The sequence below is a fragment of the Podarcis liolepis genome, assembly GCF_965112155.1.
Source record: "Podarcis liolepis genome assembly, chromosome: 4".
Taxonomy (NCBI): domain Eukaryota; kingdom Metazoa; phylum Chordata; class Lepidosauria; order Squamata; family Lacertidae; genus Podarcis; species Podarcis liolepis.
In genome coordinates, this window is record NC_139558.1 from 35,918,784 (window position 1) to 35,940,678 (window position 21,895).

A 21,895-nucleotide genomic window follows, 5' to 3' on the forward strand; every position below is an offset into this window, starting at 1 on the left:
GATGTGCGTTGGGTCGGGAAAATCTTCCGCATTGGGCTTGCTGTGCCAGCAATTCACCCTGTTGGTTATCGTGGGTTACTTTATCAGGACTCTTTTAACCTGGATTGGAGGTAACTTCATCCTTTGGCCTGAACGAGCAAAGTTGAAATGGGTTCTAAACGCATTACAGGAAAGCACTCTGAAATCCCTAATGTTAGTAGACTCCGTTGTGCATGACAGTGTTGCAGTTTAATTGCTTTGTAGAGTCTATCTGTATATTACATCCGTTTTAGATTATGGTCCCAAACTATTAATATTTCACTGCAAACAGTGCTGAGGCCTGACAGCTTCTGTTTCAACAGGACATGACAGGGAAGGGTAGAAAGATTACAGTGTTATCACTTATGAAACACTGCACTTTCATATATATTTGTTGCAAGTCCTTGGATATTTCCCTTTTGTATGTAATGTTTCCTTATATACTCAAGAGGACCAGCCTGTTAGTCTGTAGTAGCCAAAACAAGAGAGTCTGGAGGCACAGCTAGAAGACTAATAGATTTATTGTCATGGCATGCGTCTTTGTAGACTTTAAGATGCTGCAGGACTCTGTTTTTACATATTAAAAGATGTACACATTCACATTGACAGTTACTGCTTTACTGAGCTGTGATTCCACCCCACAAGCTGGGATGGTTCAAAGTTTCACGTAATATTAGATTCTCCTTTACTATTTTTAATTAAGCACATACACCTAATCTTCATCAGCAGATGGGCTTGGCTTAAGCTTTATCATTTTCACTTGTTAGCTTGCTTTCACAATTTTTTGTAAAACCCTTATTTTTTCAGAAGTACCCTTGGTTTTATGGGATTTCATAACTAGAAAATAACACAGGATTGCAGCCAAACCACTAAACAACCTTTTTATTTGAAAGCTGCAGTTACCAAGGAAACATCTCATTTAACTCAATGGGCCTTCTGAGTAAACTTGCCTAGGTAAAAACAATTTATCAAAAACTGTTGATTTGTTTTGAATTGATACTTTGAATTGATACTCTGACTGTTACTTAGCACTAACAGTGAAATGATTACCGGTAAGTGATTTCAAAAGAAAAAGGAAATTTAAACATAGGCTAATTATAAACAATAATAATTTATAGTTTCACTAATTTGCACAGTGCTTTTCAAAGAACGAAAGAGACTCCTTTTGTATTAATAGTAAAAATATCAGGAGGCTTGTTTTTTATTTCAGAAATGGTTATGCAAATATATGGTAATAAATCATTTTTGGAACTTAAATCGTTAACACACTGATTGGAAAATTTCATTTTAGATATCTTTGAACAATCTTAAAAGGAATAAGAACTAAGTTTTTGACAGACAAATAAACAAGTACCACCACACATTCTGAATATATAAGTTGCATGTGGAACATGAGGGTGCACAGAGAGGAAACACAATGTAAAAAACAAACAAAAAGCTTTCAGGAGGAATTTTCTATGGTTGAAATGCAAATTAAATGGTTACAATATAAAGTGTTCCTTGTTTGATTCATCAGGGAGACCTTTGCTCTGCACATTGCATGTTGTATGAAGGAACTTTGCTAATGCTTTGTAATTATGGTTTCAAGATTAGCTCAAGAAAATAAAAATCTGTAACTCACCTGCTGATAGTCTTTGGAAAGTTACTATAGTGAGCTTTGAGTTGCCCTCTTCCCTCCTTTTATCTGATGAGAGGAGATAGTATTCTGAACGATTGTATAGCATGGTTCAGGGGGTGAACCAGAGGTCAAAGAGAAAACTTGCATGCCTCCCCTAAAAAACCCCAGTCCAGTCAATTTTAGCAAAGTAAACTGTGTATATAATCATATTTTGAAACCCACAAAACAATAGAACTAGCCACAAATTGTTTTGGCAGATCTAGAAAGCAATTTATACCTATTGTTTTAAATAAAAACGGTCATTTCTCTATACAGCTTCCTAGGACAGAGAACTGGGAAGGAATACTGCACTGAGAACATTTGATTGAATTCATTTCAAGTTCTCTGAAAAGACATTTTTTTAAAAATCAAAGAGATATGTATTCATGTCTTTTATTGAAGTGTTATTTAACTAAATCATTGTGGATCAGAGAGGAGGGCCTCATCACCCACCTCCATCTACACATTTTGATGCCATTACTGAAATGGAGTGGGATATTTTATGGTATGAAGTTTTATTCCATGCTGACCTACTCCAAATACGGATGTAGTTTCTCTTACATGCCCACTAAACCTGGCAAGAATGTTCACAGCGAATTGCTAAGTCACTTATACCTGTTCAGTTTGGGTCCCTAGCTGTTGTTGGACTACAACTCCCATCATACTTGACCACTGGTCCAGCTAGCAAGGGTTGGTGTGAGTTGTAGTCCAACAACTGGGGAACGCAAGTTTGAGAAACACTTTACTAGTGAAACATTGCTGCACAAGAGAATGTGTGATCTGGTTGTTGGCAACTTTGTTGCACAATAGATTTCACAATCTGTTGGGCAACAAGTTTCCGCTAGTGCTACTGTTGCACTGGATTCTTCTTCTGTGCCACATTTAACATTACACAGACAGACAATATCTGATACAGCCCTGAATGCACACCTATCCCTTTCAAAAACTGCTGTACAGATTGCATGAAAAACTACATAGTAGTCCCACTGAAGTTAGTGGAACTGTAGCTTTATGCACAGTTTGTTCTCTCTTGTTTCCTTGATGTTTCCTGAGTTTTAAAGAGTGGTTGCAAGGGGCACATGGTAAGAAAAAATAAGCATTGATTTGAAACTAAATTGCCATCAATTATATAAAGGGGCAAGCAATACATTTCCCAGATAGGGAAAAAAATAGGTCACCGGATTTTCTTAGTACTGTTTTAATCAACAAAATAGGACAAGCTTTTATGCATAGTTCAAACTGTAACATGACAACCATTAGTGCAACCCCAAAACAGAAACATCTATACTAATTCCAGCTGATGGTGGCAGTAAATCAAATTACTTGCTCCATCTAATTTAATGGGTAGGTGTTTTCTTAAAGCACAAAATTGCATCTAGCAGGTTTCCTGTTATCTTAATCTGCACATTGGTGAATCCGTGTTTCTCCAATAACTGTTTATACTCCAAGCCAGTTCTTTGCTTGCCTTCCGTCATACTAAGGGACTGCAGGACAGCTCTAGCAGGGCTTGTTCGTTTCTCATCAAGCACAATTTCTGCTACCAGCAAAGCACTGCCTGCATTTAAAGGAAAGAAAGAAAGCAACAACACCGTTTAGTTACAAATTTCTAACTTCAAGTTAGCATTTTGTCTTGCTCTACAGGAAGGTTTTTATTTTATTTTATTAAGAGTCAGGAGATTTGTTTCTTTTCCTAAACTTGCTCTATCTGACTAGAGGTGTTTGTACAGCTAAACTAGAAATGTGCAGTTTGAGCTAAAAAGAGCAACTGCTGCAGGAAAGAGTCTCACCAGGACTGGGATTGCTGCATGTGTGTGTGTGTGTGTGTGTGTGTGTGTGTGTGTGTGTGTGTAGGGAATTCAACCCTTTCCCCTGCGCCAAGAGCAGTTTCATCCCACTCCTCAATTTTTACCTTGACCCCTAGTGTGGGAAAATCCTGATTACCTACAGGTGTTTAATTGTTGTGGGCAGCGGGGTGTGTGTGTGGATGTGCTTAAAATTTACATTCCTCAAAATTTACATTGCTATCTGAAGTGCTGTAGGCACTTTAAAGGTACGCTTCACTGTCACAGACCCTAACTTTTTTCTTTTACATGAAGATTTAGTTTTAAATATATTGTTCTTGATTCAAGAGACTGACTGCTTTGTACTGTACCACTCCAGTGCCTTTAACCTTGAAATTTAAAAATAACAAAGTGCCAGCGATATAAGGCTTCATTATCACATTCATTCCTTCATTCACCACACTCTGGCAGGGCAGTAAAAACCTGCTTTCATTACTGGCTGTACTTGTCTCCTTTCCAGCTCTAGAGTTTACATCACCATGTCTAGATATCCCCCCCCCCTTTTTTTTTTTAGGTGGGGGAGAAAGCAAGTGATCTCCCTGCATCATAATCACTCCACTTTTTCATTTTTCTTTTTTGAGAAGACAAAATATGTAACGCACAAAGTTAGATGTGTTTAACAGAAGTCCTACTGCTTTCATTTGCAGATAAGTGTGCACAGGACTGCAACTTAAGATATGTCAAGGATGTACTTCAAAGCCATTCTGTGAAGCTCTAATCAAAACTGTCATTAGAAGGATGTTAATGGTTCTTAAGAGCTAATATTCAACTTTTACATGTTTGCAATTGTCCTTTGATACACTACTTACTGCAATTTTACAGTGAAAAGGACAATTCTCCCCAGAGACTCTGTGTGGAGTTAAACATTATAGGGGAAAACACAGACAAGAGGTGGCCACATGTAATAGCAACCTTACACTCTCTCTCAATATTTAATTTTGCAATCTTTGGGGAAATGACCCTTTTCACTAGTGCTAAAATAAACTTATTTCATGATATACTAATACAAAGGAAAAGGGGAAAGAGCAGTCAAATCTTACCTGGCTTGCAAACAGCATGTATTTTGCTAAAGAGTATGGAAATCTTCTCCTCTGAACAGTCATGTAGAACTCGTGAAAGTATATAAAGGTCTCCTTTTGGAAGATCATCTTTGAAAAAGTCACCTGTTTGAAAAATGCATTTTCATCAATTCTAAAATGAATGAACAAATCCTCATCTCAGCAGCCTTATATACACATCAATACCCCAAATATCAAGTTAGTTTTTGAAATAGATCTAACAGTCATGTTCATTAATTTTAGTGGACCTACTCTGAGTTAAACTTGGTTGAATATCACTCTATATGTTATAAGCAGCCCTTTAACACAAATGTTCATCACATATATTCTTTACCAATAATACTTTCACAAGAAACTGAGTATTCAAGGAAGGAAAGATGACTCAACATACAAACTTTACCTTGTGATAAGCCTCATTTGTATCCACATATGCCAAGATTCTATACACACTGTACTTAAGAGGTATGTTTACCTGACATGAAGGAAACCTGAGCTGGGTTTTGTCTTGAAGGCTGACAGCTGGAGACACTTGTGATGATTTCAGGAAGGTCAAATACCGTGACTTTCATCTCTGGGTAGATATGGACCAGCTCATAAGCTAAAGCTCCAGTGCAACCTGAAGAGAGCAAAATATTATCACAATAGCTCCTGTATTTAGTTCCTTATTTAGTTAAAACTTACTTCTGATGATATTAGCACTCAGTGCTTACCCAGCAGCAGCTATTAAAATCTGCCTAATTATAAAACTTGCAAGATGCTTTCACATATATTCTTTTAGAAGTGAGAAAATGCATTTAAGCTGGTTGTATGGATCATAACATCCTAAACCACTGAGATTTGCTTATAGTGGCTGTCAGGCTGTAAGATTTTCCAAGAAAGATCTTAACCACTCTCTCTGAAAACAAGAAAAGTACTCCCAACACTGAGCTGTTCCAAGCTGCTATGCATTTGCTGTTAATTCTAGAAAGTAATAGCTTCATTTCCATCTCAGTAGCTTCATATGTACTTTGATATTCCACCATTAAGTCTGCATTTAAAATTTACCTAAGTGAACCATGAACAGGCTTAACTACACCCACAAGAAAACAAAGAGAGTTTTCTTTTCTATTCCATGGATTCTCTTTGAAGTTCAACACTTATAATAGGACCAAAGTTATAAGGAAGGATACCCAAGAGGAAACAAATAATAGAGATTACATATTCAATGACAACAGGAATTATAATGAAATTTTCCATCAATGCACCTCGATGTTGGAATGCCTACCTCCCAAATCACAAGCAGTTCTGAACTGTGAAAGGTCAAAAGCCACGGCTACATCTCTTGCTGTTAGTTTGGAAATGCTGTGCATGGCACTCATAAAACGTTGCTTCGCCTCTGTAGTTTGGCAACAGAAATCCTTAAAAACAGCAGACCAAAGTTTCTAGACTCATTCAAAAGAATTAGGATATAAGCAGAACATATGCAGAGGTGTTAAAAACACACACCTTGAAAACGACTTGCTTTTTCATCCTAAAAAAGAAATAGCCATAGCCACACCACACAAAAGAGAAATGTCATATTTATTTTTATTAATCTTAATATGACCCAAATGTGAGTTTCCTTCGCAATTTAAGAGTGATAATTCAGACATTTCAGATTATTCTGAAGACCATGTCGATAGAACAGCGAAGTCTACTCTCTGGATCATGTCAGAAAGCAGTGTTCACTGAATTCACTATATATAACATTAGGATTGTCTTACACAACTATTTGCTGCTGATGATAATTTACTATGATGTAAATAAAATTTTTGTTGGTAATTATAATAAAATTCATTTGGAAAAAGTAAGAAAGAACCCAGAGTGTTTCTGGAATTCCTATGGTTTTGAATAATCTTCCATATAAAACTTCCTTCCACACCTACGAACTAGATGACAGGGAGAAGAAGATCTCCTTAACATGTCTGTGTCCTACAAACATAGCTGGTTTGTTTTCTGTTATACAGAAGGGGGCATTCTACCACGTGATGGGCAGAAGTGGTACAGCCCAACAAAGTTTCCCACCTCAGTAAGAACTAAGATAGGACTCCACTTCATTGCCCAAGAGCTCCAAATAACTGATGGAGGAAAATAGTTTGCAGATCTTAGTAATTTTAGGATCTGACATTGAATCCTTGATTTTAGCTTGCATTCAGAGTCAGGTATTTTCCTCAATTTAACTACTTCAGTGGTTTACACAAAGCATTTATTTGTCCACTGCTTAAACCTTACCAGCATAGGATTTTGGGATTATTTTTTGGCAGTTTTCTATTAATAGATAAATAGAAACTTTACTTGCATTAGCAAATTAACATATACCAGCCCTTATGGTACTATACTGGGGGGACGGGACAGAAAGCTATTTAATTCAGTTGTCTTCTGTAGGTGAAACAGGGGTCAATGTGATCTTCAAAGATTTGCCATTCCTGCTACAGTTCCCTGCACATCCCCTGAACATCAGCTCCAGAGGTTTGGGAGAGCATACACCAGGGAAGGTTGTGAGGAGAGCTGAATGGGAACAAGGACTTGACAAAATGGCCACCTTCCCTTTTCTTCTTATGGATGGCTCTGCTGGCTCAAAGAAATTTTCCAGCACAAAAGGAACCCCAGTTGCATTATAGGCACCCAGCTCTTCAAAAAATTAATTCCTGGGCATACTGTGGCAGCTCACAATCAAAAAAATGAAAGTTAAACTTGCCCAGTAGTGACCATCTCCAAAGCATGTAATGTTTTAAACCAAAGCTCTATATAAAGAATGTGTGGATTCTACACTACCTGAATACAATCTTCTGCTTTCTTCTCAAATATTTGGTTCAGCGGAGTCCCCTCTTTGACTGCCAACTCCAAATGTTTATACAGAGGCCATGCGTGATCATTACAGTAGAGAATGTAGTCATGAAGTGAACATTTGCCATCTGATGCTAGATATAAATTTGCCATATCTGTATTGCTGTAACCTTTGAAGACAGAGAATTTTGCAAGATCCGTATTATTTTTCCTTAGTGTCTCTTTTTTCAATTCAATAAGCTAAACCTAATCAGCTGCAAGGGTTTCACAGCTCAGTTGACTTCCACAGATCATCACAGCTCAGTAAAGAATTTAATTAAACCCAATATTATAATTGCTTCTTATTATCAGTTTGCACATTTCCTTGCCACTGAAAGATGCAATGTGATGTTAAGAAAACGACACTGCAGCCCTAAAAACGCATTGTTTTCAAATGACAAGTTCAACCTGAGTGCAGTTGTGTACAAGTGGAAGCATGGGAAGTGTCGCAGGGCCAGACAGGCAACTTCTACCCACAGGACATACTCGCACTGACCAAAGTGTTGGCTGGGGTAGGAAATACAACCTTCCTACTACATGCCCCTAAGTTAAGACCCCCACCAAGCTGTGATTTATCTCTGAAGAATGCCAGTGTAGCATGTTTGAAGGCAATAGCACCTTTTGAGAAACTTAGGAAATGGCTTCTCCTCCCGCTATCCTGAATAAGATCAGGAATCCCTGTCCCCCATGGCTGCTATTTAAAAACAAAAAAGGGATTCACAGACACCAGAATAGTTTGGCCTTAAGTGTTGCTTTTTCTAAGGCTGTGCTAAGTTCACTTGGAAATCATATTTGACTCATTTCTCTAGACACACTTTTTTGTTCTTCTCCATTACATATGCCCGTAGTCTAGCCAACAATCCAATTGCATTAAGGTCCTGCTACAAGTTCCTTTTCGTTCCCCACCCCCAAATGTTTTAGAGAAGAAGACTCACCTAGATGGTTCTTGTCCAATAGGCCAAGAGAAGTACAGGCATCAAGTAATCTTTCTGTGCCACACACCGAGGTTTTAAGTTTATTAGCAGCTTCCGTAGCTGTCAAGGTGCCCTTATCTTTCAGAAGATCAAATACTTTCAGTTTAGATGCCACAAACAAAGCCTGGGGACATGAAATGTACACTGATTACTAAAAGAAAAATTAATCAAGGCAATCCATAAGCTACTAAGTCACATCAATGCCTGGGTTAGCTGCTCCAGCCCCACTTTGGGTTGCACTATTTTGGATGGAAGTTCAGCTGCTGAAATTTGTTACTGATCACAACATCCAAAAGATTATGGTAGACAAACAGCCATGGTAAGGATATTACAGAGGAAATGATGGTTGCTATCCTTGGCTGAACCAGACACCTGTTCACAAGACTTCATGGCTGCTTAAAATTTTTAAAGCTGAGCAGATACTCAAGTGTTCTAAAAATGTACCTTGCTGAATACTGAGGGTATCCAAAAAAATGTGTAGTTGCCAAGCATTCACAACAGAAGAATATAGATATATTTTTAAAGAGAAAGAGGTGGTCTATAAATGCATTTTTAACTATGAAGCAGTTGTCAGTGAGTCAGTAGGTGCCAATTTGTTTTTCATTCTGTACCAAAGCTGCCTGGTATAACTAGGTCAGACATTTTTTTCTATCTGTCCAGAATTGTCTATTCTGATTGGCAGGGGCTCAGGACTTCAGGCAAAAGTCTTTCACATCACCTTCCATCCGATTCTGGATAAGCAGGGGATTGAATCTGAGACTTGCAGCAATAGACTTGGGCAATATATGATGGTTTGCCCAACAACCAAGCGGAGAGAAGTGATAATTTCAACATTTTCTTAAAAATTAATGACCAGCTTCAATTTACCTCATTGCAGTTCCAGGTAGGGTAGGAGAATGGAGAAGAGAGAAGAGAGCCCACATTGGGTGTAGCAATGATGAGTTAGGGCACTGAGTCTATGTCATGTCAACAGCCACCTCCCATTTGCAGCAACAGAGGGAGAGTTTTGTAGTGGTATTTACAAACATCTCAAGCTGCTTTCAGATCTTCACAAAAGATCTCTTATTTACCCATGACCAAGTATTTGAGCCACTAAGAAATGTAAGAACCAGCATATAAAGAATTGCAGCTGTAAACATACTCTTGTTCACTAAAAGTTCATTGTATCCTAATGGATAAACCTGTACAAACAAAATAAAACCTGTTTATTTCAAGGTCTCTGGAGCTCAGGTTATTGTCCTTAAAATGCAGGCACATTCCCCAAGCCCACAGGTGCCACATTCCATAAAATTAACAAAAACTTTTTAAAAAAATCTATATACAAAAGAACAAAAGATGGGATACCTTTGATGCTCTGAAGCCATCCAGAAGGTGAGTGAGTTTAGATGGGAATTGTGTTGCATTTTCTATTACTCCATTCTGACTTTCCACAGGTGTGTTGCAAGAATGACTGCTCTTTATGCACTTTTCTAGGCTGTGGGGGACTCCACCGCAGTTTCGCTTCTTAGCACCTTCAAACTGTGTGTGATTATCTGAAGAGTCACATTCCCCATCACTTAGAATCTCAAAAGTCTCTACTGAAGGGATAGAGTCATGCTTTATGTGATGGATAGTGTGCTTTGGGGGCGGATAATATAATTCTGCTAGCTTTTTGCAGAAGCGATTCAAAGGAAACCCCACCACGTTCAAGAAGTCTCCGTGAACATATTCCACTAACATTCCCCCAAGTGCCTGGATCCCATAGCCACCAGCTTTGTCCCTAGAGAGAAAGTTAAAAAAATAAATTGAAGCAGCACTTGGATGGAAAAGGATCGGGTATCTTAGTTTCACCTAGACATTATTCTGCATTACATATTTCAAAAGCTAAACATTTTGTCCAGGATCTGAAAATATAGAGAACCAAATAAAGAGTTTATGCTAGCTTAGTGGATTTTTTGTCTTGTATTTCATTGTGAAGTTGACCCAACCATGAAACTGTTTGACACTTCCCTTGAGTTTGAAAGCAGTTCAGGTGGCGTAAGGGGCAGCCATTTATGAAAAACATGTCTAAAGCCTTCTGGAACTCGTGAACTAGTCTTGCATTTTGGACTCACAGTTGCCCATGGAGACTCGTGAACTAGTCTTGCATTTTGGACTCACAGTTGCCCATGGAGACGCAGGTCAATTCTGTGTCCACAGCAGCTGTCTACAAGCTCCATCTGGTATGCCAGTTGAGACCCTACCTGCCCGCAGACTGTCTTGTCAGAGTGGTACATGCTCTGGTTATCTCCCACTTGGACTACTGCAATGCACTCTACGTGGGGCTACCTTTGAAGGTGACTCAGAAACTGCAACTAATATAGAATGCGGCTTCCAGACTGGGACTGGGAGCGGCCACCAGGACCATATAACCTCAGTCCTAAAGGATCTGTATTGACTCCCAGTACGTTTCTGAGCACAATTCAAAGTCTTGGTGCTGATCTTTAAAACCCTAACGGCTTTGACCCTGTATACCTAGAGGAGTGTCTCCACTCCCACTGATGTCCAACTCCAAGGGTCTTCTGGCTCATTGCAAGAAGTGAGGTTACAGGGAACCAGGTAGAGGGCCTTCTTGGTAGTGGGGTGATATGAGCTAGAGGAGTAGATAAATCAGTTTCAGTACACACTTTCATTACTCTTAATGGAAGGCAATAAATCCAGGAAGCCCTTTGGATTTTTCCACTGCTCACAAAAGGAGAAGAAACGGTACACAGTCATCTAAAAATAAATTCAGTTGTGGAGAACACATAAGCTTGCCTAAATTCTTGTTGTAAAAGACTTTTCCCCTTTGTTCTAGTCAGGCAGACAGAACTATAAGGCCCTAATGTGCCATGCTGAGGCTGATTTCTAAACCCAGAGGGTTTGGGTCATTCCATTTAAAGGCTGATTGACTTCTGTTTCATTTTGAGATCTCATGAACTTTTGACCCGTCTAAAGCACACGAGTTTAATTATGGGCAAGCCACAAAATCCTGGCAGGAAGGGAATCAGCTAAATCCATCGCCAATCCCTCCCAAACACTGTGCCAGGGCAGCATTTGCTTATTGATTTGCACAGAAAGATCAAGGCCTGAACATCTGTAGCCTAAACATCTTTCTCGGTTGCAAGACTGAAGTTCATCCTAAAAATCCCTAGCATTTTCTATGCAAATGACACAATTCTGATCAGTCACATGCTCTCAACAAAGATTTAAAAACATGCTAGTTTGAGTACTAAAAAAAACATATCAGAATTTCCCACCGGCAAAAATGGCAATACAAAAGTCCGTATAGTTAAAGCTATGGTTTTCCCAGTAGTAATAATAATAATAATAATAATAATAAATTTTATTTATATCCCGCCCTCCCCAGCTGAGCCGGGCTCAGGGAGGCTAACAACAATCAAATAAACAATCAAATAATAACACATTCTAAAAATATTTCATGGAAGTGAGAGCTGGACCATAAAGAAGGCTGATTGCCGAAGAATTGATGCTTTTGAATTATGGTGCTGGAGGAGACTCTTGAGAGTCCCATGGACTGCAAGAAGATCAAACCTATCCATTCTGAAGGAAATCAGCCCTGAGCACTCACTGGAAGGACAGATCCTGAAGCTGAGGCTCCAATACTCTGGCTACCTCATGAGAAGAGAAGACACTTTAGAAAAGACCCTGATGTTGGGAAAGATGGAGGGCACAAGAAGAAGGGGACAATAGAGGACAAGATGGTTGGACAATGTTCTCGAAGCTACCAGCATGAGTTTGACCAAACTACGGGAGGCAGTGGAAGACAGGAGTGCCAGGCATGCTCTGGTCCATGGGGTCATGAAGAGTCGGACATGACTAAACGACTAAACAACAACAAAGCTTACCCAGATTACGTGACTACCGCTCTTAACCACTACACCACACTGGCTCTCTGTGGGTATTATTATTAATAATAATACCCACAGGCTCCAAAAGATCCAGCCCTGGCCTAGATGTTCAAATCATGTTTAATAATGACCAGGGTAACATTTAGGAAGGATGGGGGGCAAGCTCCTCTTCACTTTGATTTTCAGGCCACGTGTGGTTATTCTTCAGGAGAACCTATGTTTTTGGCAATTTGTTCTACGCCCCTGTATGACTGTCACATACAACTAAAGTATGTCTGCAAAGCTGAAACATCAAAGGCACAAATCCAGCTTTCCTCAAGACAAAAAAAAAAAAGGAGGGCGAGAGAGAGACTGGTTGTCTTGATAACAGTGTTATATCTATAATGCAGACTAAACAAATGCTTTTTATATATCCTGTTTTCCACATTCATTCTTTAACATATAGTAGGCCTTTGAATTCTGCTACCAATTTTTTCCTGCCCTCACCCTCAAAATCCAAAACTGTCCCCTCTCACTCTTGCTAGATGACAAACCAAACATATTATTTTATGCAATGTTACATATTCCCAGACTAAACTCCCTTTTTGTTTCATGTGCTACATAAACAGCTGGTTTTCCCACACAACAAGCCATCTATAGTGATTAGGTCTGCATTCAAATCCGTTCCCATGGGCTCACCACTTACATGGGCTCACCACTGTGAATATACTCCCATAAGAGTTCTTCGGAGAGTGCAGAAAACTTAACTTTGGTTTCTTCATAGAAATCTGTGACTTCAGTCTCTAGCTGATTATCTAGAAAAATAAAAACCACTGGTTAAAAAAAATGACATATCTGATGAACACCAGCAGTTTTAAAGCATTTTTATTATGAATACGTTACACTGCAGTCAGTAGGCCTGCATTTCCAAATTCAAATCCAAATTATGCTGCAATGAATACATGGTTCTTCTACACATAAACATCCTTCCAGTTACTTTAATAAAGTAAGATGCTAGTTTATAAATATCCCTCTAAATATTGGTGAGGCATTTGACGCAATCTGTTGAAAACTGGCTTTATATTTCTCTTGCCCTTCAAGTCAAGGATGTTCTTCTGTACTGATCTGCAGTGCAGATCTTTGTTAACATTCTGGAGGCAGCAGCAATATACAATGAGCTAAATAGCTGCAGCATAGATTGCTGCAAATGATAGTGGAAGAGAAGCATGTTGTAAACATTATTACAGACTGAAGGAACATCATAATTTGGTGTTAACTAATATGCTCCCCAGTACCAGCATGCATAGTTTAATAAAAACAAAACATGCTTTCCAAAGGCTCACTTACTCATTTAAATTGGATAAAATGCAAAACAGTGGGATAAGTTATATTTGGCAGCTGTACTACGAACTCCTTTACACAGGATCGGGCATACTCAAGTAGACTTTTGACTCTCTCTCCTTTGAACTAAAGGCACATTTCAAACTGCTTTTAAAAACATGTTTCATTTTTTATTTTATTTTTTAATGGGTAGCCTTTGGGTACGGCGGGGCTCCTTTTTGAGAAACAATTCCAAAGCAAAAACAAAAACCCAACCTTTGGGCATGTGAAATAAGTTGCACAGCTCTTTGGACACTAGCCTTTGTTTTGCATTAAAAAGAGAAAATCTTATTCAGGTTGAAATGTTATCTTTATCCGAATAATCAGTTCTGGTCCCCACCCAGAATCTACAGCATGTTTCCCAACAGTCAACACTAAACTCTTGGTGCTGCCGCTGGAGAGGAAGCCCATTGCAGGTCCTGTGAGTTAAAATCCACCTGCCTCCTGGGCAGAGCTCCAGAGAAACTATCATCGTCGGACCTGGAACTGAGCTTTGCTTTCCACCCAGCCCAGTCTGAAGCACCTACTCAAACAGTCACCGTTATCGCTTTTTGGAGAAGGAGCAGCATTGCTGGACCTAGGCTGCCTTGTGGGATGTTCTCCATATAAACCAACAACAACCCCATCAATTATGCAGCAGCTCTTTTAATGCACAACTAGGCATTTCGAAGGTGGTTGCCTGGCAAGAGCACTGTCCATTAGATATATTTTTGTATCACTGCTACGGCTTGCTTGTTGCTGCATCATTTTCATTTAGTTTGGCCTCTTTTATCCCACAGAACATTTGATTTCCTAAGCCGGAAAGCCTTTTGGAAGCAGGCATATTAGCACCAAGGAAAAACTACTGAAAGGCACTTTTGAGTCCTTAAGATAGAAATCAAATGAATAAATACAACTTTATTGTTGTGGGGCTATGATATGACTTTAAACTCTTCAATGCTGCGACATACATTTTTAAACCACCCCCTTGGGTCAGGACTCTTCATTTGGATTTGAGATTTGGAGTTTATCCCCTGTTTTGACAAACACTGTGGCTGTGATCCTATACATATTTTCCTGAAAGTAAATCTCCTTAATCAATGGGATTTGCCTGAGTAGACATTCAGGGCCACAATACAATACAATACAATACAATACTCCATTTTATTTTGAGGGGCAAGGATAGCACATGGGAACAAGACACTTTCAGTGGGAATGCATGTACAGTGGTACCTCGGGTTAAGTACTTAATTCGTTCCGGAAGTCCATTCTTAACCTGAAACTGTTCTTAACCTGAAGCACCACTTTAGCTAATGGGGCCTCCTGCTGCTGCCGTGCCGCCGGAGCACGATTTCTGTTCTCATCCTGGAGCAAAGTTCTTAACCCAAGGTACTATTTCTGGGTTAGTGGAGTCTGTAACCTGTAGTGTATGTAACCCGAGGTACCACTGTATCAGGTTGCTGTGAAAAGGCAACGATTCTGATTTATGCTAGTGATACTGACTGCATGTTCTGTTTGGTGCTTCTGGGCTGCCTTCAGCCACTGGAACAATTCTAGTTGCTAAGATGTCTGCCTACAATCACATCTGATTCTGCGATTTACTGCCATTGTGTTCATGTGGGGGGGGGGAGTAAATAAAGTGTGAAGTCACCTTGCCAAAATAACCCACAAGGTTGGCTTTACTGTCTTTTGCCTGATCAATCATATGCTCCTCAGTGACCTGAGGGGAAAGGGGATTAATTACTGGGAATTTCTGGAAAGATAAATACATGAATCTGGGTCACGGTATGAATGTCAACACGTTTGCAGGCAGAATCAACATGGAAGTTGTCAAGCCGAGTCACAGCCAGCAAGGCAACAAATTGGCAAGGGCAACAGATACAAACCCTAACTCAAAGAGTTTTACTATGAACAGGAAGTTGACAGTGCCCAGTTCTATTGTGGTTAGATTCAATTTATTTCTAGATCTGAGACCTACTTAAACTGCTTGTTATCATTTTGCCTGTTACTGTGTTAGCTCTCCTGACCTTCCAGTGTCAATTTTGGGGTGGGCACGGGGTTTGGGGAGATGGGGTCCCACTACACTAGCAGACGTCTTTGAATACAGCCCTTTGTGTTTTCCAGCTGATGCCACAAGCCTCTACAGAAGCCACTGAGGTGCCATCACATACCCTTTGGGCTGGGGTGTCTGATATCCACCCACTTCAAAATGAATTCTCAAGAAGAATTTGGATTTGATATCCCGCTTTATCACTACCCGAAGGAGTCTCAAAGCAGCTAACATTCTCCTTTCCCTTCCTCCCCCACAACAAACACTCTGTGAAGTGAGTGGGGCTGAGAGACTTCAGAGAAGTGTGACTAGCCCAAGATCACCCAGCAGCTGCATGTGGAGGAGCAGGGAATTGAACCCAGTTCACCAGATTACAAGTCCACTGCTCTTAACCACTACACCACACTGGCTCTCAAGACTTCTAAGCAATTCCATTCATCCCAAAGTGGTGTCCTCTAAAAACAGTGGATGCTACCCAACTCAGAGCAGACCCAGTGAAATATGAGTGGACTTAACTCAGTCATGTTCATTAATTTAAATGGATCTACTCTGAGTAAAACTTAGTTGGATATCCCAATGTAAGTACCCAATGTACTCCTCAGTGTGAACAAAGAGAGAAAAGCCAAACTCCTGCAGTCTTCTGATTTATGCGGACACTAAAGTCCCCCACTTGGTGACTTTCAAATGAGGTTAGACTACAAATACCATCATTCCTTACCCTAATGGCCGTATTGACTGGGGCTAATGGGAGTTGCAGCCCAACAACATTTGGAGGCTTCCGGGTTGGGGAAGATTTCACTGACAAGTAAGTAGGCTACAGGGTCAAATGAGACTTTGATTCACCACAAGCATCTGTATACGTTCTTACCAATTACCTTTACTGCTGCAATGAACAATTGCGACACCTGTGAAAACACTGTGCTCCTTGCCACTCAGCCTGCGAGAAAAAGCAGATATATTTAGGCCGCAGCCAATTTGCACTAATTTTTTGGAAATCTAACACTTGAATTTGTTTGAAAAACAAATTCTGCTTATTTATGAACGATGTAGCAATGTTGGCAATCTACTCAATTTTATAGCCTTACAAACAAGGCAAAGCTAGGCACTTAACTTTGATTCTGTTTTATTCTCTCACCAAACTGAATGGGGCTTCAAAGTGCTTGACTTTGGCTGGATTGCGTTTACATTGATTGCTACCTCTGAACTGAAGTACTACTGAAAACATGAAAAAGGCACGAGAACCAGGCACAAAATGATACCTTTCTCTACTTATCTAAATGAAAAACAGACATAAAATTTGAAAGCATTGGTGAGAAAAACTAACTGGTGTGCTATACTTTGGGGTTGGTTGCCTCTGACTCTGATGGACGTGAGTTCTCATTTTATGTTTTTAACAATTAGATTTATAAACTACTTAACCATGAAACTCTCTAAGCAGTGCACATAACAAAATATTGGTAAGTTCTCTTCTAATGTGTGACTAGGCAAGAGAAACTTTTATAGGAAACTCAACTATGCAATAAATAGCCATGGTCAAATTAGGTCCAATTTGATTACGCAAAACAATAGGTCCAAGCATGGATTAAAATAAAAGCTTGATGCTTTCACAAAAATGTATCACAGCCTGCCTGCTGTGATTCACACACAGGTGTGTTCATGGTTGTATTTGACAAGCAGATTTAAAAAGTGATCCAGAGATTAATCTGAAACAGAGCTAGGCTGTTATGAGCTGTGGGAATAACTACACAAGAAATGCAGGTAACTGTAATAGATGCATTTCCCCAACAAATGAAACTACATGCTTATCATTCTTATGAAGGGCAACTGAAAAGCATATCCCAATCAAGTAATTTTTCATTTGCTTTCCATATCCACAAATAAGGCCGACAAAGGCAATATAACATGGTTAGAAATAAGGAGTGATTTGAAGTACAAACTTTGAAAGCATCCTATATGCATCTTGTTTGTCCACTGGTTTCTCCAAAATCTGTTCTTCTATTGTCTGAAATGGGAATAAATATATTTAAATATGTATATTTGCATACATTTGTCAAGGGAAAGCCTAGTTCTCTCCCATAGAAGAGTTGCTACTTGAGGTGAAATAAGGACATAGGAAGCTACTTTATACCAAGTCAGTCCAATGGCCTATCTAGTTCAGTGTTGTTGACACTTACAGTATTGGCAGCGGTTCACCAGCATTTCAGACAGGAGTTTTTACTATCCTGCTCTGGACTTTTTGCATTTAAAGTGCCGTATTTTTTGCTCTATAAGAGGCACCAGACCACAAGACGCACCTAGTTTTTGGAGGAGGAAAACAAGAAAGAAAATATTCTGAATCTCAGAAGCCAGAACAGCAAGAGGGATCGCTGCGCAGTGAAAGCAGCAGTCCCTCTTGCTGTTCTGGCTTCTGGGATAGTTGTGCAGCCTGCATTCGCTCCATAAGACGCACACACATTTCCCCTTACTTTTTAGGAGGGAAAAAGTGAGTCTTATAGAGCACAAAATACGGTATCTACTGTACAACTCAAGCTACAGTCCTTCCCCACTTAAACTCCTTTTCACCCTGGGATATTTTTACATATTAATGATTAGCTACTTTGCTTTCTGTCTGTGTACAAAGCGCTTAAAGTAAACACTGCAGGTGATAAGCGTTTAATTCCATGCACAAGTAAAAGCAGGAAGTCTAGGAAAGAGCTATTTAAACCCTAGAGTTAAAAAAATCACATTGATGGAAGCTTGGGCTGGATGGTTTGGCATACCCAATCTCTATCGTGCAATTATAAGTACATGCAACTTCCGCTTTCCGAACAAAATGTGTTTCTAGGAAATTGTTCATTAGGTGAGTGTTTGCATGACGAGCTGACGGTTTCCATTATTTCCTGACGATTTCCATTATTGGCTGCAGCCAATCAGCAAAAGAGAGACAAAGGAAAAACTGATTTGTCCCATCCTTCCTCCTCTCTGATTTGTCTTATCTCTCCCCCATCCCTCTCTCCTTGGTTTCTGCCCCAAAACGATTGCCACCAACCAGCAAAGCACAAATAAGTAAGGAAGTGGCAAACTCTGGCTGTTCGAACACCTGCATCAGTGGGGTGTGTTGCATGGTTTGGGAGACAATTCTTTCTGTTTGGATAAGTGAATTTCTGTATTGCGAGTGAAAGCAGGACCTGCGTGTATTGATAAAACAAAAGTTGCTAATTAGAGAGATTCTAATTTTCAGCTGCTGGTGTATATGACTTACCACTATGGTGTCTGCCCCTATAACGACATCGGGTGTTCTAAGATGTTTCTGAAAAAATAAAAATGCATTTTGTTCAGTTTTCCACCTTAACCATCGCTTAAACTAACGGGAAATTAAACAGCAAGTGCAGAATCAGCACAATGGAAGCAATCTTGAATTGATTTAGACTGCATCCAGCTTCCCCACCAACCATTATGTAAAACAGTTATGCTAAAGGTGTCACATGAGGGGGTTCTGTGATGACTTGGCACTTGCTTGGTCCCATCACTAGTGCACAACTGTCTGGAACAGGAAGCCTTCCTGTACTACTGGACTATAGATTAAATGTCAACCTAATGTCACATGGACACAACTAATTGTTTGCATGCCCCATCTCAAACACTCATGCACTTCTGTAGTTAAATAGTTCGTTGTTAATAAGCCAAGTTCAATAAACCAAGATGTAGGGATCTGGACTGCAACAGCAAAGAGTTTGACAGCATTTTTAAAGCACCGTCTCAGACGAGGTCCCTATATGGCTTACCAGATGCATTCTGTTTGCCACTTCAAGTGCCTTTTGCCTTGCAGTTTCTACAGCATATTCAAAAGGAGCTGCGAAAGATGACTTCTCAAGCGTCTCTTTGAACCAGGAGGGAACAACTTCAAACCGGAGGCCCTGTTAGAGACACTAAGTTATTTCAGCAATAAATCTTACAAAACTTGAAGGCTATGTGGATGCTCTCTGCTTAAGGTGCTGGTGGAGGGACTACTGAACTGGCTAGCGGCTACTGAAAGCCTTTATCTCCATGACTCTGGAGGCATGGTTGGAAACCAGAGCTGGAAATCACGGGAGGGGAGAGCGCTCTTGTGCTTGAATCCTGTTTGCAGGTTTCCCACAGGCATCTGGTTAGCCACTGCGAGAACAGGATGCTGGCTTAGACAGGCCATTGGCCTGATATAGCAAGATCCTTGCATGATCTATTGTCTAATCCTCTTTTAAAGGTAAAGGGACCCCTGACCATTAGGTCCAGTCGTGGCCGCCTCTGGGGTTGCGGCGCTCATCTCGCTTTATTGGCCGAGGGAGCCGTAGTACAGCTTCCGGGTCATGTGGCCAGCATGACTAAGCCGCTTCTGGTGAACCAGAGCAGCGCACGAAAACGCCGTTTACCTTCCCACTGGAGCGGTACCTATTTATCTACTTGCACTTTGACGTGCTTTTGAACTGCTAGGTTGGCTGGAGCAGGGACCAAGCAATGGGAGCTCACCCCGTCGCTGGGATTCGAACCGCCGGCCTTCTGATCGGCAAGTCCTAGGCTGTGGTTTAACCCACAGTGCTACCCGGGTCCCTTAATCCTCTTTTAAAGCCATCCAAATTGGTGACCATCGCAACCTCCATTGGGAGCAAATTCCACAGCTGAACTAGTGGATCAAGTACTTTCAAAGACTTCAAAATGTGTGAGAACTGAATGCACCTTTGAAGACCTGCCATCTCATTGCACTCTGTGCCACTGACTTTCCCCTGTTCCCTCCCCCCTGGAATGTTGTGGGGGGTGGGAGCTGTCTTTAGTGCAGCCTGCTATCCTGGGTCTGAGTCCAACCCATGGTGAACTTGCACAACAGCACCTTTATTTCATCTCATGAACTATTTTACAGGCTGCAGACATGAACTTTCCATCGCACTCAACATCCATTTATTTCCTCGCCGCACTTTTAGCCAGATGAACTTGAAAACTTGCTCCTTTCTTTAGAACTTGCTTTTGAATCCCCACCCCAATAAATGACACAAGGGTTTGTCTGAATTTTTTGTCCCCTTTGAAACAGAGGCTCGTCCAAAGGACAGATGTGCTATTTGTGGCTGGGGCAGTGGCTCCAACACCTGCCAAGTAGGATTTTAGGACACTAATACAGTGGTACCTCAGGTTAAGTACTTAATTCGTTCCGGAGGTCCGTACTTAACCTGAAACTGTTCTTAACCTGAAGAACCACTTTAGCTAATGGGGCCTCCTGCTGCCGCTCCGCCCCGGAGCATGATTTCTGTTCTCATCCTGAAGCAAAGTTCTTCACCTGAACCACTATTTCTGGGTTAGCAGAGTCTGTAACCTGAAGCGTATGTAACCTGAAGCGTATGTAACCTGAGGTACCACTGTATATCCTGAGCACTTCATTGTTGCTTCCCAGGACCAAAAGCAGAGGGCTGTGTGTGAGATTGAGTGAGTGAGTGAGTGAGCACATTAAGCCCTGGCTCAGAGTAGGGTTGCCACAAAACAAACTTATTTTGTTGGGGGGGGGGCAGACTTTTGTTGGGAGGGAGCAGAACCGCAGATTTGTATTATTTTTTCCTGATAAGTAGTTGGGAAGAAAGTGGCTGCCAATGGGATTGTCAGCGTCCCCTCCCTCTCTCCCTCTTGAGCTGTCAACCTGGCAGGCAGGAATTCAAGCGGTGCAGCTTTTCCAGCAGCCAAGATGCAGTGATGGGCTGTTTATTAATAGCATTACAAGTTATTTATCAATCGCCTTCCAAACCACCGTCTCAAGGCGACTTACACGTGAAGTCGCCACCTGTGCAGCCGCCCAAAACGCAGCAGCCCCCCTGGCGGAAAGGAAGGCAGGGGCCACCCGGGGGGCGGGCGGTGCCAAGCGGGGCGCAGGAGCCGCGAGAGCGCACAGGCTGCCCCGGCGCGCAGCGAAGGCGGCACACTCACCGCGTTGGTGAGGATCTCCTGGCGGCGCGGAGAGGCGCTGGCCAGCACCACCCTCTTGTGGACCAGCTTCCCGATGACGGGGTTCAGGACCATGGCTGCGGCGGGACCGGACGGCCGCGGGAAGGACGAGCCGACGGAGAGGAGAGGAGGGAGCCAGCCGGCGCCTTTATCGCGGCGCACTTGGGGGAAGCGGCGAGGGGCGGAGTCCTCCAGCCTCTCCTCCCCAGTTTGCGCGGAGGGGAGGGAAAGGAGGGACAGAGCAGCTTCTCCTTCCTTCTCCCAGTGGGCGGCTGTTGCTGCTGTGGCTTAGGAAAGACGTTTTTC

At 41.1% G+C, this 21,895-nt stretch overlaps 1 protein-coding gene across 4 annotated transcripts; it reads right to left on the bottom strand.

The window, feature by feature from the left end:
- Positions 1 to 521: 521 nt before the first annotated feature.
- Positions 522 to 21,791, bottom strand: ASMTL (acetylserotonin O-methyltransferase like). 4 transcript variants are annotated; one of them, XR_014525799.1, is made up of 14 exons: positions 21,572 to 21,791; positions 19,414 to 19,545; positions 18,891 to 18,938; positions 17,587 to 17,651; positions 16,525 to 16,586; positions 12,947 to 13,055; positions 9,737 to 10,151; positions 8,354 to 8,516; positions 7,368 to 7,549; positions 5,839 to 5,971; positions 5,047 to 5,190; positions 4,557 to 4,679; positions 2,389 to 3,230; positions 522 to 2,328 (listed from the first exon to the last, which is right to left on the bottom strand). XR_014525799.1 is itself a non-coding variant. In XM_083501944.1 (13 exons), exons 1-13 carry the CDS (start codon positions 21,662 to 21,664, stop codon positions 3,013 to 3,015), a joined length of 1,887 nt encoding a protein of 628 aa, XP_083358070.1. In that variant the 5' UTR covers positions 21,665 to 21,791; the 3' UTR covers positions 522 to 3,012. The 4 variants fall into 4 exon arrangements, 2 of the variants coding, with proteins under 2 accessions (XP_083358070.1, XP_083358069.1); XR_014525800.1 differs by having other exon boundaries at positions 1,182 to 2,322; positions 2,400 to 3,230; XM_083501944.1 differs by having other exon boundaries at positions 522 to 3,230.
- Positions 21,792 to 21,895: the final 104 nt, after the last annotated feature.

Excerpts from the sequence above, each read along its gene's own strand:
- ASMTL (XM_083501943.1), bottom strand. The coding sequence starts at position 21,664 with ATGGTCCTGAACCCCGTCATCGGGAAGCTGGTCCACAAGAGGGTGGTG. Across the intron at positions 17,652-18,890 it reads TAGGGGCAGACACCATAGTG|ACAATAGAAGAACAGATTTT; the intron begins GTAAGTCATATA and ends TTCCCATTTCAG. Across the intron at positions 5,191-5,838 it reads AACTGCTTGTGATTTGGGAG|GTTGCACTGGAGCTTTAGCT; the intron begins GTAGGCATTCCA and ends TGCTCTCTTCAG.